The sequence below is a fragment of the Atta colombica genome, unplaced genomic scaffold (genome assembly GCF_001594045.1).
Source record: "Atta colombica isolate Treedump-2 unplaced genomic scaffold, Acol1.0 scaffold88, whole genome shotgun sequence".
NCBI lineage: Eukaryota > Metazoa > Arthropoda > Insecta > Hymenoptera > Formicidae > Atta > Atta colombica.
The window spans coordinates 2,567,354-2,584,413 of NW_017259581.1; the positions used below are offsets into that span (position 1 = coordinate 2,567,354).

The following is a 17,060-nucleotide window of genomic DNA, read 5'->3' on the forward strand; positions in this document are numbered from 1 at the left end:
TATATATATATATATATATATATGTGTGCATACATGCGTGTGTATTTTTTTATGTATATTTTATCGTTTTCTATATCACATAAGAATTTATCTTATTCACATTTTTTTCTATGTAGAATTTAGTTTCTAATTTTTTTTAGAATGTAACACTTATATTTTTAATTTAATTACATAAATTTTTTACTGTTTTTTTTTAAATCTAATAAGATTATAAAATAAAATGTTTATTATTACAAATTAAAAACTTATATAAATACCTATTTTATCATGGTCAGTTAAAAATTAACTGCAGTACTTGAACGACTTTATATTTTTTTTAATCATTTATAAGAAGTGTTAATCGATTAACTTTAATTGTTTATGAAAATAATATCAAGTGAAAACAATATCTAGTGGAGATGTTGAGAGATATTTTAAAATATTTGCATTATTTATGAAGCAGAAAGAGATGATACTATTTTTATACATGTGTAGTTACGTTCGATTTAAATTTCGCGCCCAGAAAATTGTAACCCGGAAAACAGTTAAATTAAATTGAAATAAGAAGTGCGAAATTTAAAACTTTTTGAAATTCAAATTTTGCAATTTACTTTGTTAGATTTCGATTCACGTTTTTTTTTTCAACTTGATGGAAATCACTCAGAATAAATTTAAAAAAAAGTACTTACGGTGAAGAAGAACTTACGGTGTACACATCGCGTTTTCGGCATGAAAGATATTCGAGGACAAGCGAGCAGGACAACCAATGAATAAAGAATCGTGTCACTTTCATGTAAGCTGAATATGAGAGAAAGCGCGAGAGAGTATTCATCCGTATTTGCGTTTAATTTGCAGAAGCAGAGATGCGACGAAATTTTCCAATTAAGAAAGTAACAACGACACCGAACTGAACTTCTTTAATTATTGCAAGAGAGATTGAATTTTTAACACGACAGTGTTTCGACTTTTTTAAAAATTTCAAAGAAATCCATTCAAAAATTTAATTCTCTTATCAATATAATAATATTAATTTAATTTATTAAAAAGACGTTTAACAAGAAAATCAATTGTTTCATTCCTTGAAATCTAAAAGATTCGTAATTGTTTTTAATAAAATTTTGATTGTAAGATACATATTTAATTACAGATAATTCAGCATTTTTATTGTATTATATAATCGTATATCTGATTCTACTTTTTTATTGTGTTATATTAATTTTATAACAGCGATAATTGCTCTGACAAATTTCTAAATAACTATAATCGTAATTATAATCGTAACGCATTGTATCTAAAATCTGCAGAAAAAATCCAATAACAACGAGAGATTTTCTCAAAAGCGTCCCGTTTTATTTACATAAGAATGATATTCTTGATCAAACGAAAATGTGATCCCGGATAAAAATTCTCCAACAGCAAAAAGAACGAAGAATACTGTGTCTACAAGATACACGTAGATCGCAGAAATATTTCTTACGAACGATCGCGCACCATAAACGAACGAGTGAATGTCATCCTCGTCTCACGATTCGCCTGGGAATTCAGTCGCATCCGAAACAATAATGCGTTCAGCAACAAATAAGCTTGCTGCCCGATAACATCAAAATTACCTGAAGCAAAATTTTGAACGAGTCACTTCGATCTTTAATTATCATCCTTTGACTATCAGTGGAAAATTCGAGATAGATGAATCAATTAATTGATTAAGAAAGAGAAACACATAAATTGTTTTAAAGCTTTAATTATTTTTGACAGTATTTTTTATATCATTATACACATTAAATCACATCCACGATATCCGCTAATTTTTAAGACATTTAAAAGGAAGTTTTCTTATTAGAGAATGAAACAGATATTGAACAATGTCTATAAAAAATATTTTTATTAATAACTGCTCTTATGAACTTATTAATTATTATTTTCTTTGTTATTAATTGTTAGAAAAATAATAATTAAGATAATAATTAAAAAGAATTAAGAGAAAAATAATAATTAAAAATAATCAATTCTTTCAATTGTTGAAGCTGTTAATGCCACTCTTGATGCATTTGCCTATCGTTTTGGTATTACTTTGTATAATCGAGATAACCTCGACGAGGAAGATAGTGGACACTCTGTATATCCCTTAACCGTAAAACTGAACGAGATTCAAGTGAAAGTGTATAACTGTTTGCACCGTCTATACATTCCCTACGGCATCCTTGCGTCGAGGTAGTCTTGGTTGTAATTGGGATATCGCTTATGTTACGTTGCGTTATATTACGTGCGCGTCTGATGTACGATACACGCGTGAAAAAACGAGAGTTACTGTATTGATTTGCATATTTCGGAACAAAACTTTCACACAGATCTGATAAATTTTGAAGCTGTAGTTTTAGCTTTTGGAATCAAAATTTAATAATCTTTTAAGTTTCAAATCACATCTCTGAGTTAAAGAACAGATATCTTAGGCCCGTTTCTCCCAATGTAAGATTATAATTTTAATCATCTTGATTCAACTTACTTTTTATCTTTTTCAAATTTCTAGGAAAAGATGAACAGTTAATTGAGATTAAAATTAAACTAAATGGGCATTAATGTCATAAATGAAAAATAATCCTTTCTTTTAATTTTGCCTGAAAAAACGATTATTTGTGATAAATATCGTTCAATTAATTATTATTATCCTTTTAAAATTTCTAAGTATGATTTATATATTTTATAACAATGTGATAATGATCAATAATTATTTCTAAATATGACAAACGACTACAAATTATCATTTACAGATGTAAAAAAAGTGGTAATAAAAAGTAAAGTTTCAGCAAAAAAGTAAGACTTCCAATAAATTTTAAATTGTTACTTTCAGATAAGACAAGTCCAACGCTTAATATTTATTTTAATTAAACAAAAATTTATTTATATTAATAATTATAACTGTTACGAGAGATTCACAGACACCTGATCTTACATATTTCTTGCTCATAAATATATGCTCTAGATAGTTTATATTACTTTAACATATAAACGTTTTCAGATTTTAATGTTTTTACAATTTATTCGTTTCCGTTCTTATCTCGACAATTCTAGTTCGACGTATTACGAAAAAGTTCGTAAGAAATGTGATTTGCGATCGCCGGATATGTCGTTCTTTCGGCTCACCGAGTAGCCTACTTGATCGCGTCGGTTGTTTCCATTCGGGGCCGATGGAGAGCGATTGCTTAATGGCATTCCTGAGAAACCTAAGCTTGCTTTCTAAGCGAGGTCCCCGGTCACGTGCGACCAGGTCCGATCTGCGCGGGTATTTCTGTTCCGACACGTGCGACTTGTCGTCCGCACTCGTGATCTTACGCGCAATTCGCGTGTGCGTGCGTACGAAGGCACGTTCACTGCTCCCGTTTTTTTCATACACGCCCAGCGATACGCTTTTGCCGCTGCCTCGGTGTAACATAGCCATGTGATTACCGCGAAGGGCCGTAATTACGAAACGGAGAGGAACTGTTGCAATTCTCCATTGACCCTGAACGTAACACAGATTTTTTTTTTAATTAGAACGGATGAAGTCGAACGTCAGATTTTATCGAGATTTGTTTTGTTCGGAAACGATGATTCATTTGTTAAAAGAATTTAATATTATGTTAATTTTTTATATGTAAGTACTTTATATGTAAGTAACATTGTTTTATTTTATCTAAATTGTAAACTTAGAGTTAATCTAAAATCGATCAGCTCGAATTCATATTTCTACTTGATTATGTATCAAATTGTTTCAATATCATTTTGTATAAAAGAAAGAACGAAAGAGAAGGGAAAGGCAGAAATCATTTATAATTCTAGGTCGATCTACAATTTTATCTTTGATTAATGCTTATTTCTATCAATGTAGATTAATCTTTAACCTTAATTGGTTCAACTTACTCTTCATCTTTTTTTAATTCTTAGAACTAGAAAAAGATGAAAAACTACTTGAACTGAGATTAAAACTGAATTCAGACATCTGATTTCACTGATAGAAACGGATATGTAAGTGGTACTCAATCTGATCGCGCAACTTACAATTTTAGATCTTGTTTTATATTCGATGAGACGTAATTTTACCGCACGCATGTTGTTACCTCTCGATATAGCGCTCTTTCATTTCGCACGAGACTCGGTCGTTGTGGTAAGAGTATAATTACGAGCGGCTCGTGCGTTTCCAACGCGATGCTCTCGCGGGAACGAGTGCAATTTTACGTGGCGTTAACGGTTGTATTACGTATGCACTTGCGCTGGTGGAAAGTAAGATAAAATTCGTGGAACACGTACGCGCACATGCAAGGAGGTTTCCGAGTGAAATCCGCTGGCTTCCGCTTCCGACTCGATCTTGTCGCGTCTTGTCGCGTCTTGTCGCGGATCAGCTTAGATCCTCGACGAGGGAGATAAATGGAATCTAGGTCGATCGACCTAGCAAGCCGCGTGATCAGGAAATAATTAAGGAATAACTAACAGCGCTGTTTGCCATAAGCGATAGGGAATTTACACACATTGCTAAATCGCACGTACTTGCTATCGCGTGATATCTTAACGTCTTTAATGCATGTTTTTCTCCCTTTTTTATAATTCAATGATTATATGCAAGATATCTCGCTAATGAATTAATAATTAATTTTACAAATGTGCATCGAGAAAGATGTCTTGAAAATGGACGAACAGGAAGATTATGACTTAAAAGTCCGATTGTTTCAATTAAAAGATTTAACCAGAGAATTCTCCATTTTCAATTAGAATTCCAATTAATTTAATCAGACATTTTTCTCAATATAGAATATACTCTCCGATTAGTCGTAAATCAACTTTATAAACCGGTCTTGCCACCTCCGTTTACTTTATCGGTTAAATTGATCGATGAAATTTTAGATTCCATAACTTAAAACTGATTGTATTATTTTATTTATTTTTTTTTGTCATTTCTGCAAATTATAATTCATTTACGTAAAATATAATACTTTTAATTAATAATTAAGTAGTACGTTTAATTAAGAAATTAGGATAAGAAAGCTTTAAGCGATAAGGTTTTTCAGTTTTGCAATTGGCAATTTTTTTAATTTAATCCGATAAAGTTAACCAGAAGGAGATCGATCCTCCCTATATACTCAGAATAATTATTATTTATTATTGCATAACAGTCGTTTCCTCGTTGTCTTGAAACCTCGATTTAAAGGTGTCGTTGCAAAATTCGCGACGAGTAACCGCACGGTCATTAATCCTTCCCCCGTTGCCAAATCGCAAACAAATACTTAATCGAAAACCAGAGGCGTGAGGTCGTGCACTGCGTTATAATGCGTATGAGTACTTTGTCATCCGTGAAAATAAGTCCTCATTTTGCAAATCCGATACACGTGAGGGATTTTAAAAGCGTAAGTCTCTCCATATACGCGTGCATTTTCTTTCCTTCGCACGAGCGAATGAACAAGCATTGCGAGCGATTTCTGCGGATTTCGTAAGCGCGACTGCCTACCAAGGGGGTTCCAATCCGACGTGGTTTTGCGGTAAACTCCGACAATCTGCAGAATAGATATCGGATGATCTAGAGACAAGAAGATATTAAAATTTGCGACACTGGCTTATTATCCCGCCGCAAATTTTTAATTTCTTCTCTTTTCAAATAATTATTTAGACTCATTTCTATCAACGCAGATTAATCTCGATTCAATTTACTCTTTGTCTCTTTCTAGTTTTAAAGATTGGAAAAAAACGAAGAGTAAGTTGAAAACCGAGATTAAAGTTAATCTACATTGATGGAAATGGGCATTAATCATATTCATTTAGTATTGTATATTAAAACAAGTATTGTAATTCGTTGAAGTTTATTGTACTCTCTAATTTCTTTGGAATAGAATTTCACTGTAAAGAGTGAAAATTGAGCCAGTCTTGAAAAAGAGTGGCTCGATTTTCAATATTTAAGAGTGAGATTTCACTCTTTAATTCATTCTTATGGAATTCATTCTAAAAGTTTTAGAGAGCAAACATCTTCGATCATTTTAAATGATAAATATTGAACGTTTCACTATAATTAATTTAATTTTGTTAGTTTTTATTTATTATTTGACTACAATTAATTTAATTAATGACTCAAAGTACGTTTACTTTCATTTTGCTGGAGAATGTTTCAAACTCTAATAAAAGCAATCTTAAAGAGGGATCAAGAAGCTAACAGAGGGCAAACTGTAGGGGAGGAATAAATTAAGAAGTGATGAATTAGCAGGGAGAGATCGCAGATCTTCAAAAAGGGATCCTCTTCATCTCTTTGGCTGGTACCAGCCGGAAGGTCGCGCGACACAGGACGTTCAATTAAAAAGTTGTCCTCGGGACAAAAAGTGAAAAAAAAATCGTCGTAACAAAACCAGTGAAACCTCATGAACGGCCATGATCTCTCTGAGAAGGCGAGGGAGTCAACGTCCGCCATTTATCGCGAAGATGCGCAGACAATGAAATCTCCGTTTCTGTCTGTTTCATTTCAATTTCATTTCACTGATAAATCGTCTGATGATTATCTGTTTCCGAAAGAAAATTCGTACCTAGGAAGTGGATGAAACTTGTAACACGGAAATGATTACGTGACAGAAAGAGGAGATATTTTGAGGGAATAACTGCCGAATTAATGCCAATAACGTTTGTTCCTGAGAAAAAGGATCAGTGATGATGTATCAGCCGGCTGTCCGTTAAAATAATGTGCGAGGATTCTCTCTCGGTAGAGAATTAACCCTTTCCAGCTAAAAGAAGAATAAAAAGTCGCATGCATGGGAAAATGTTTTCCCGAGAATTCTCAGAGTTCGCTGAATTGTGATTAGGCTTGTCTAGAATCGTCTCGCTTAAAAGCATGCATAAATAGATTGCGTCAAATGTACATAAATTCGTTAAGGAAGAAATTACCGTTTACGTGAATTTAAATGTCACGTGAAAGAACTTTCCTCCCTTTCAATCATGAATTTTATCTGCTTTTAATCGAAAATTTGCATTAAACAAGAATAGACGTTTTCAGTCTTTCTTAATCAATAATTTATTCTGTCTTATCTTATTTTGCTTATCTACTAAATGAAGTGATTCAGCACACTGAAAAAATATTAAACTTTAAAATATATTATTAATTTATTAATTTATTAATTTGATGTAATTCTGATTTCTTTACTTTTAATAAATATTTTTTTAGCAGAAGTAAATGTTTAATTAGTATTATTTTAGTTAGTATTATTTAAAGAAATATGTATTTAGATTTAGAAATTCTTTTTAGTATAGGAAATTTTCATTTATCTCGTCTTCGCATTTAAGGTTCACGGCCATCACGTCGATTCAAGTGGAGTTCAAACAAATATGCGGACGTAATTTCGCACGACTCCGTTTCTGGAGAATATGTTAATGTTTTCCAACGTTGTTATTTATGTTAAATGGCTTCATCTGATTTATTGCATTTTTGGAGCGGCTTCTCACGCTTCTCGATATATTTTTGCTCAGTGAGAGAAACATGATGGTGTTTCCAAAAGAGGAGCAATGACTGGAAGAAAACTGATTAACATACGTCAGCCGAGTGAGAAATGAAGAGCCTTTCGAAAGCGAAGCGAACTGCTCATATACTGCAGCGAATCGACAAAAGTAATATGTCAACGCTGAAAAATTTCCATTCCGAAGACTCAGTTATAAAATCTCTGATAGCATCACGACGAATATGGTTGCAATAATGAATAGAATTTATATTATTTTAACTCAGATACATTATAAATTATCATTCATTATTTATTATAAATTATATGATAAAATCATATTCATTACTTATTTTAACTATTTATAAAAAAATAAGTTTGTTTGCATTCCTTATTATTAAATAATTCATTATTAAATAATTCATTATTAAATAATTCATTATTAAGGAAAAAAATATTCAATCAGTTTTATTGAAATGTATATGTCTTTATATTATTAATAATTACATTTACACGACGCTCTTAATCGGATTTAATAACATCCTTAATTATGAAACTGCCTAATCACAGCTATTTCTCTGAAGAATAGAATGACTATGACCAGTTTTATAACTATGGATATTATTAAGTCCAATTAAGGCTAAATGTAGCCATTGGGTCTAAAAATATATATAAATTATCCACTTTTTAACTAAAAAATAATTAAGTTATAGATATTATTTATTTATGATTAAAATAGGAAGGCGCAAGATTCAAAGTTCGAATTTTAGAGAGACGAGAAATTGCATCGAAAGCATCTTTTACATTCACTCGAAAGGGAAAAGTGTCGAAAACTATAAGAATACGTAGGCAGGTGATTCCTGGTTGATGGTCGATGGACTCGGCAGTCTCGAGCTGACCATGATCTTGAGCGATCGAGCGGACGAACACCATTCTTGCCGTTGATGACCGGTTTTCAGCATATTTTGAGACGGGCTTTCGCCCAGATCGTTACTCTTGACCACGAAATTTACGCTCACGGACGTAATAAATTAGTCGGTCTCCAACACATCGTTCGGTCGCTAATTTTTATCATGATGGACAATCATGTTTATGACGCGACAATCCGAAACATAAAATATATTTACACTTCGTTAATGTTTCTATTTAGACAATTCGTTGTTTACATATACTTTATAATTTCTTAATTAATATAATAAATTAAATTAGAATGTAAAAAAGTGTTATGTAATTATGTAAAAAAAATAGCAAGTAGAAAGGGAAAGAGTTTTTCATAGAGTTAAGTATAAATTATTTTTAAATATAAATTATTAAACGTAAATCACACTAAGGTTTCTTCTCTTCGTGCTTCATAGAATATTGCTTTGTGCTTTTTGCGTTTCTTTCCGCAAGAAAACACATTTTGATCATAAGAAATAGACGCGGGAAAGGGTTCATTTGAATGCTCGGTCGAGATTTACGCACGTTGCAGCACGTATTTCTTTTTTACAGGTCATTACACATGCCACGCACGTATGTGTATATACGCTTGTATATGTACATACGATAGAATAGAATAGAGCGAGAGAGTAGGGCCACTCCTCTTTACCTTCGCGCGAGTTGGAGTATGATTTATCGTGAACGCCTTGAATTCTCGCGGTGATTATTTTCGACTGTTTTGTCTCATTGTCTCAATTACTATATTTATTTATTTATTTTTATTCATAACGAATCCGAATTTGGAAAATTAAGATTTCTTCGTATTGACATTATCATTTATAAACGAAACAATATAAGATTATACAATTATTAATTAAAATATAATATTTATAATAAAAAAAGATGGTATATTAATTAAATTTTATATATATATATGTATATATATATATACATATATATATATACATATCAATTATATTATAATTAATAATCAAATAGTTCCTCACATAACGTTAGTTCTCCAAATGAGAACACGTCCTGAGAACGCCCATAAAATATTCTAAAATATATTTTCTATGCTTTTAACTTAAATTTCACATAAAAATGCTACTATATAGATAGCGATAAAGTAATATCTATTACTTTTATAGCAATGAATAAATCCATTTGATCGGTTACGTATGATCTGCAAATTCTCACGCATTTTCGCCTCGCAATAATTCGCCGCGTAGTACCCTATCATCAGAAACAGTTCTCGCAATAAAAGCGTGGCGTTGGCGCTTTTCAGTTTCAACTGGAGCCGTTATTTACTGCTCGCCAAGATCAGCCGCGATGCAGTCGTGAGAGAACGAGTGAAAGGAGCGCTCTCGTGATTCCGCGAGGCTGTGCGCTGCTACTCTGATTCCCCCGATTCTGAGTCTCCAGGAAAAAGATTATCGGTTTAAAAAATCGCTCCTGCAAGACCGCCTCCGACAGAAGTATTTCGCGCTTCGCAGTGTTTAGGAAAAGGAAAGCAGCGAAAGTGCGGTCGAGCGAGTCTTTCGCATGAAAAATGCATAAGCCATAAAATGAATAATTATAAGAGTTAAAAACATTAGAATACGCAAATTGCCAATGAACGATTAAGAATTAAGAACGAGAAATTTCACAAGTTCGATGATGAAAATTGATGACAAATTTGGCTGATCTCAAGCGACCTTCTAAACGCGATCTTATAATTCAAAACTCAAGCAATTCAGAATGCACAATTGGAAAGGATGAACGATATTCTCTCTCATTGGCTTTTAATTAAGAATTGTCTTCATATTGTTCAAGATTGCCATAATTAGAAGAACATTTGGTAAACCCGAGACACCCTGTATAGCAATCGGCGATGTAAAGACACGTACTATAACGGCATACGACGCACTCATAAGAATAGATTTAAAAAAATGATGACATTACCATGGTAAAAATTTTTCTCAGAATTTTTCATATAATTTTTCAGAATTTCTATATAATTTTATAACTTTCTCACATTTTTTATACGAGTTGGAACATTTCTCAAAAAATCTACATTTTTTTCTCAGAACTTTTCATATATATTAATATAAATGAAATATAAATGAAATATCGTAAAATTTCTAAGATTTTTTGTAAGTATAATTTCTAATGAAATGTTACAAAATTAAAAAAAATTTTTAAATCTTTTTTTTTAATTTAATGAGAAATTTGACGAGAAATTTTTTTTTAATAGGATGAAAAATTTCAAAATATTTCAGAATTCAGTTGTATGAAAAATTCTGAGAGATGTAAACTTCCGAATATTTCTGAAAAATGTTCCAATTCGTATAAAAATTACGAAAAAAATTTTCACCAGGATAAAGATGCATCTTTAGACCTTTATTCCAACGAATACACAAAAGTCAACAAAAAATTGATAACTTTATTTTAATTCTTAACATCCATAAACAATCAAATAAAAAAAAATTATCATTCCATGACTTTCTCTTAATTTGGTATGTTTCTTGGAATTTTATGACTCTTAACAATAATAATGATATAATATATCGTTGCGCAGCTTTTTTCACCGTATAAAACCTACGCAACAATACTAATGACATTACTGTCGTTAAGTCGTTAGTTACAGAATGAAGGCATAAAGATGCATCTTTAATGTCATTTTGACGTCAAAATGACGGCAAATAACGTTAACTATTAGGTATAATAAAGAGTTACAAAATACAGGAACCTTAATGTCATTTTGACATTAAATAACGACCAATTTTTCCCAGATAACAAACTAACGCCTATTTATCGTCACTTTGACATCAAAATGGTGACAAGTAGCGTCAATTTGTTACCTGGAAAAAGTGCGTGCCACATTGCGCTTTTCGAGCCGCCTGCGTCAATCCGATTTGACATCACAGATCTTGGGTGTGCCTGCTCTCCGGAGGCACCTCTTACCATTGTTTCGGGTTGTTAAAACGATTACCGGCAAGGCGATGCTTGTGCGTATTACGTAACGATCTCGTCGAGCGTGCGCGCGAGTGCGCACTTTCCTCGCCGCGATTGTGTTAGCGTAGCTGTTACGTTAATCTCACACAAGATGTTTTCCGAACGAGCTCATGCCTCACAATACTCATGCTCAAGCAGATAGTGATCGGGCGAGAAGGAAATTTTTTAATTTACGACACTCGATTGCCTCAGACAGTCGCGAAATTACGATCTTTCATTCTTTTTACTCGCCGGCATTCATTAGCAGTAAATTAAAATTCGATGGACAATGTCAATGTTTTATGTAAATGACAATTTTGTCCATAGAAAAATCAAAGAAATAAAATATAGGATGATATTAAAATATAAAGAATCAAGGAATATTCAACAATTATTAAAATTTCTTATTGAAAAAAATAAAGATTTAATTTTAATTAACATTTCATTTAATTTTAAATTAAATTTTAATTTAATTTAATTTTAATTTAATTTAACTTGTTATAATTTAATTAATTTTAATTTAATTAGAATTTCCAATGTTAATTAGATGAAATGAACATTTATTAAAAAGAGAATTTATTACAATAACAATCGAATAGATATTCATTAAATCCGCTTGTCACTGTCTATTGAAATCATCTCTTCCGTAAAGAAACAGAGATGTAACTGCGTAAATCCGAGGTCGATCTCTTGTGTAGGAGAATTGATAATTAGCAATCCCTGTAAGAGATGAGCACACAAAGATAATCAACAAGATGTTATTTCTAATGAAACAAAATCCGCCGACATTTTTACATAATCGTTAATTGTTAAGGGAGAGGAAAAGTAACGGTGCTTTGTAAAATAACGGTAATATGTCATATTTATGCGATTGATGTAACACGCAATTTTTATCCTGTTCCAAGAGATGGTTATAAGAGGTTGATTGCACATTCAACTGCAATAATTGCGTAATTATCTGAGAAATATCGCTCGATTCTCTCATAAAAAATATTAAACAATAATTGTAATTCACAAATTTTTCTGTTGAACAATAAAATAGAGTAAGATACAGTTATAAATATTTATAACTGTATCTTCACCGTATTTTGCAACAATATTTTTCTATATTCTCATACATTTTTATTTTGGCGAATGTGTTGCCCAGACAACACAAATGTCCAAAAATGAAATATAAGGTTTTAAAAATGTCTAAAAGACATCTTAAAACATTTTTTAAAAGACATTTAAAAGATATTTTTAAGACTCTTATCTTGATTTTGGACTTTTTGTTGTTGACTAATATATTTTTATTGCATATATGATGTAAAAAAATGTTGCTATTATTATATATATGACGATTATTATGTATATTAAGCACTGGACTCGCACGCAAAATGATTAACATAACGATAAAATTTTTTTATTTCATGTTTTTGTTGTGTTATTTACTCTTTCAGATTCCGCGAAATTCGTGTGTCCGCTTAGGATGAGATCAGACTGAGCGCAATGACATCGAGATACTTCGTGTTTGTCGCAGCTTTAGCGTATGGTAAGTATATTGATGTCATCGTTGAATTTTATAGAATTTTGAGTAAGATGCTTCCTGTTTCAAGGTTCATCATTCCTAAATCTTCGGTTAATTGTATTAATTTTTATTAATTCCCTTCAGCCTCGTATACATAAAATATAATTACATAATATTCTATGAAGAGAAATTTTTATAATAAATTGTTAGGTGAATTACGACATAGAATTGATTTTTATGAGCTCGTAACTTTAGTTGCAGTGTCCGCCGCACAAGTTTATAACAGCCACTCAGAGGATGCAATTGCAGCGATCAAGCCAGCAGCTGCAAATAATGATTTCATCACACAAACTGTCTATGGCTTCCTGGACTTCACCACGACAATCGGCAATACGGTGATGGTCTTCAGTCCTCAAAGCGCTCCTCCAGGTAACATTTGCAAAATTTTATTTACTCAGGGAGATTACGTCAGAGCTGCAAAAATTGAAATACATTCAGTTATTGCAATAATAATTAATAAAATTATAAAAACAGTAAAATTACAAAAAAATTATTTAAAATTATTAAAAATACACTATATACGTTTATAAACATTTACACGTCATTATAATGTTTTTGTGATATCTTTCTATGAGAACATCTATTTTGTAAAACTGTTGATAAAATCGCAACGTCAAAAATGAATATAGTGCATGTTCGTGATAATAAAAGCTGCTAAGATTAGCTCGTATTTTTCAATTTTTTTTATTTATTTTATTCTATTATCTTATTTTACTATTTTGTTCTATTATTTCTATATTATTTTATCACTCTTGCTTAATTTTCGTTTATTTTTGTATCCTGCATATACCTTCTCTGAATTCTGTATTTACATTCACTATCTCTTGCTTATAATTGTAACTGTAAGATATCTATAGCGCTTGAGGGGATAACATTCCAAAGTGCATAATCAATAATAATTTATTTACTTATCTTGACTATTAATCAATACGAAAAAGAATTTCATCGAGAAGTTCTGAAGAGAGAATTCTCTAAAAAACAAATGTTGAGGGCAATAATGTCGATCAAGCAGAAAATTCGCAATTCGTAACCATGAAGTGTCAGGCGATTTTGAATTGTGGATATAATGCCAGAAAGTACTTTCTAACAAGTGTAATCACCTTTTATTATGCCATGCTCGTTCATGGACTCTGATCCTTCGGTTATAATAAGAATGAATCCTTGAAATGCTGAAGAGTACTATAGTACTGTATATACACAAGATGGGCCTTGGCGAGGGGCATCGGGTACCAATCTCTTTAGCATATCGCTATCCGATTTGCGTACAAATCATGCTCATTGTTTACTTATCATGATTCTCTTCTCCTTGACTTTTCAAATCGCTCACTTAATAAAGCTGTTTGCTTCTTTTTTATAAATAAAGATTTTACTAATAATTGTAATAAAATAAAACTGTAAATAAGAATTGAAGTTTGATATCAATTTACAGCATAATTATAAATAAAATAAAATAATATGATGTATATCTTTAGCTTTAAAAGAATTATATAAGAATGTAATTTAAATGGAATTAAAATAAGAAATAATGGGTAACGTGCGCATAATAAAATTGAAAGTTAAGAAAAAGATTTTCACACATCTTGAATCCTTTCTTTCCAAAGGATAAAGAATTTGCTTGAAACCGAGACCTTCAGCGCGGGGGTCGGCCGTCAGGACATACTTTTTTAGTTTCGTTTTCGCGATCATTCGACCTCGCAGAAGTGTGATTTTTATTCTTGTCAGGTATGCAAATGTGTCGTTTATTTTCAGAAGGAGGCGTTGTGAAGAAGATTACGTCCCCCACGTCAGCGATTCACACAAAGCCAACGACGGAGCAGCAGCCGAAGAAAAATGTCCTCGACATCCAGCCCAGCAAAACGCACAAGGCTGAAGATCAGAATGATGAAACGAAAAAGCAGATAAAGGGCACGAAGATCGTCGTGAATTCCGTGGTCGAGCAGAACATAGTGAATCTGTCCGAAAATGCTACACCGAAACCGACGAAGAATCAGGTGAGAACGGAATGACGCGGTACAGGATATCCTGTCATTATATGTGTATTATGTAAATGCTTAATTCTTTTTTAAGGTCGACTTTTTTTATAAATATCTTTAGTCTTTTAATACATGAGATATTCTACAATAGTTTTAATACATTTATACAGTATATAATAATTTATAGATTTTTAAAATGATTATATATTCAAATTATATATATTGTAGTTTAATGTTATAGCAATTAAATTATTATAATAAATTAAGTAAATTATAAGACGTTATGTATTGAAAAATCAGCCTAATTATTTACCATGATTCGCACAGGAATCAAATAAACAGACGAAGACACCCACATTATCATCAGTGGTTCAAGTACGTGCTAAGGATGAAACTCCAGGCGTGAAGAACAATCTCGCTGAACCTGAATATGATTTTCTCTCAAAGCAGCCGACAGAAGTGATCGACGAGACATACAAGGTATGTAAATATAGATCATGAAAATAAAGCAAATGCTATGTAAATGCATAAAAAATTATTAGTTTCCTCGTTCTTGAAACTTCAGAATATATACTTTTATACATTATTTAATTGTGTATTATGTTTTAGAATTATTGTTCATAACAATTACATTTTACACTTTTTTAATAATTTGGCCTTTTAATATTTTCTAACTAGATCAAATGAATAACAGATCTGCTTTCTCTGCTAATGAAATAAGTGAAGAAAATGACATATTTAAAATATGTGTCATACTTTAAAATATGCAATATATATTAAAATAATATTTTCCAAAATATTTTTAATATTTTTATCTTTAAATTATCAATTTATATTTTGATATTTTATTTTTAACAATAGAGTGATATTTTAGGATTATATTGAATTAGTCATACTTTTATAAATTAACCAGAACTTCTCCAAAATTTGTTCTTACTGATTTTTTAAATTAATTTATTAAATTGATATCAGCGTGAAATTGGTCCCCCTAATTTTTGAAAAAATTAACTTTCTAGAGCTCATTCTATCGCACATGTATGCACATTTTGAAAAACTATCGAAACAAAAATCTATCGATTGAGACTAGTTAAATTTAGTTTACTCGTGGTTGGGAAATTAAATGTGATATTAGCCACTCTAAAAATATTTTTTAATAACTTTATTATCAGAAGTGTGCAAACCAAAATACGAAATGTGTATACATGTACAAACAATAAAGCAATCGAATAAGCTATAGAAAATTAATTCTTTGAAAAGTTGGGGGACTAACTTTATAGGAGTTAAATCGAGTAGTTTACTTTTAAAATAAATTGCAAAGACAAATCTTACATTTTATAACTTTATCCAGTCTTATATTACGTGAAAAGAAAATATCTAAAGTATGATCTAATTCGTTAAAAATATGACATTGGCTCTTTCGGAACAATTTTGCGCTCGCGAGAACCGCAATTAATTCTCCATCGCAAAGGGAAATCAGATATCCTGCTTATAAAGTGACATTGATCTTCGGCGCGTGAGCAGGAACCGCGAGAAATGAAAACTGAGAATCTGAGAGATTTTATCTCCCCTAATTACTGCTAAATGGATTGCTGGAACTGGATTCAATGACGGATGTCGTCGCTAAAATGAATTTCGCGATTGTATTCTAGTCCGAATATCCAATAAAAAAATGGGTCATCTGGCTAGCGAGATGAGAAGGTCGTAGCGAAAACAATGCTCAGCTTTACCATAAAATTGTGCAACATCCCGCAAGCAACTTTCTCGATAACTCGCGCGCGAAGCCGCGGAATTATTCGAAATAATCGCATCGGTGTAATTTTCCGCATGCCGTAATCGATTTCCTAGCCAATCCTTTCTAGCTGTCCTCCTCTCTCCGTTCGTTCCTCAGCTCTGACGATCGGCGTGAAAGTCCGATCCGATCTTACGGATACATAAATCGGTTTCACCCGCGAAGCGCGACGAACGCTTTTCCAACGATATTTTCCAGCATTACTGCGTCTCAAATATTTTATTACATTTAAATCGAGTTATTATTTTATTATCATATTCTTTTGTATGTATATATAAAATTATTATTTAAATATTTTGTTATGAGTTTTATTACTCTTTTCTCTCTCCCCTCAACCCTCCTTCTATTGCATGTTCCACTAATTTCATATCTTGTCTCTGTCTTTTTTATCACATACAGAAATATGTGTATATATATATATA

At 31.6% G+C, this 17,060-nt stretch overlaps 1 protein-coding gene across 2 annotated transcripts in view; it reads left to right on the forward strand.

Moving 5' to 3' along the window:
- The window catches only part of LOC108693087 (flocculation protein FLO11), a 22,839-nt gene that overhangs the window by 323 nt on the left and 5,456 nt on the right, over positions 1-17,060 (forward strand). For both annotated transcript variants that reach the window (XM_018201782.1, XM_018201783.1), the window contains exons 2-5: positions 12,749-12,840; positions 13,072-13,245; positions 14,626-14,867; positions 15,177-15,329. In XM_018201782.1, the coding sequence (XP_018057271.1) occupies positions 12,798-12,840; positions 13,072-13,245; positions 14,626-14,867; positions 15,177-15,329 (612 nt within the window). In that variant the 5' untranslated portion in view covers positions 12,749-12,797. The remainder of the gene's footprint in view (positions 1-12,748; positions 12,841-13,071; positions 13,246-14,625; positions 14,868-15,176; positions 15,330-17,060) is intronic.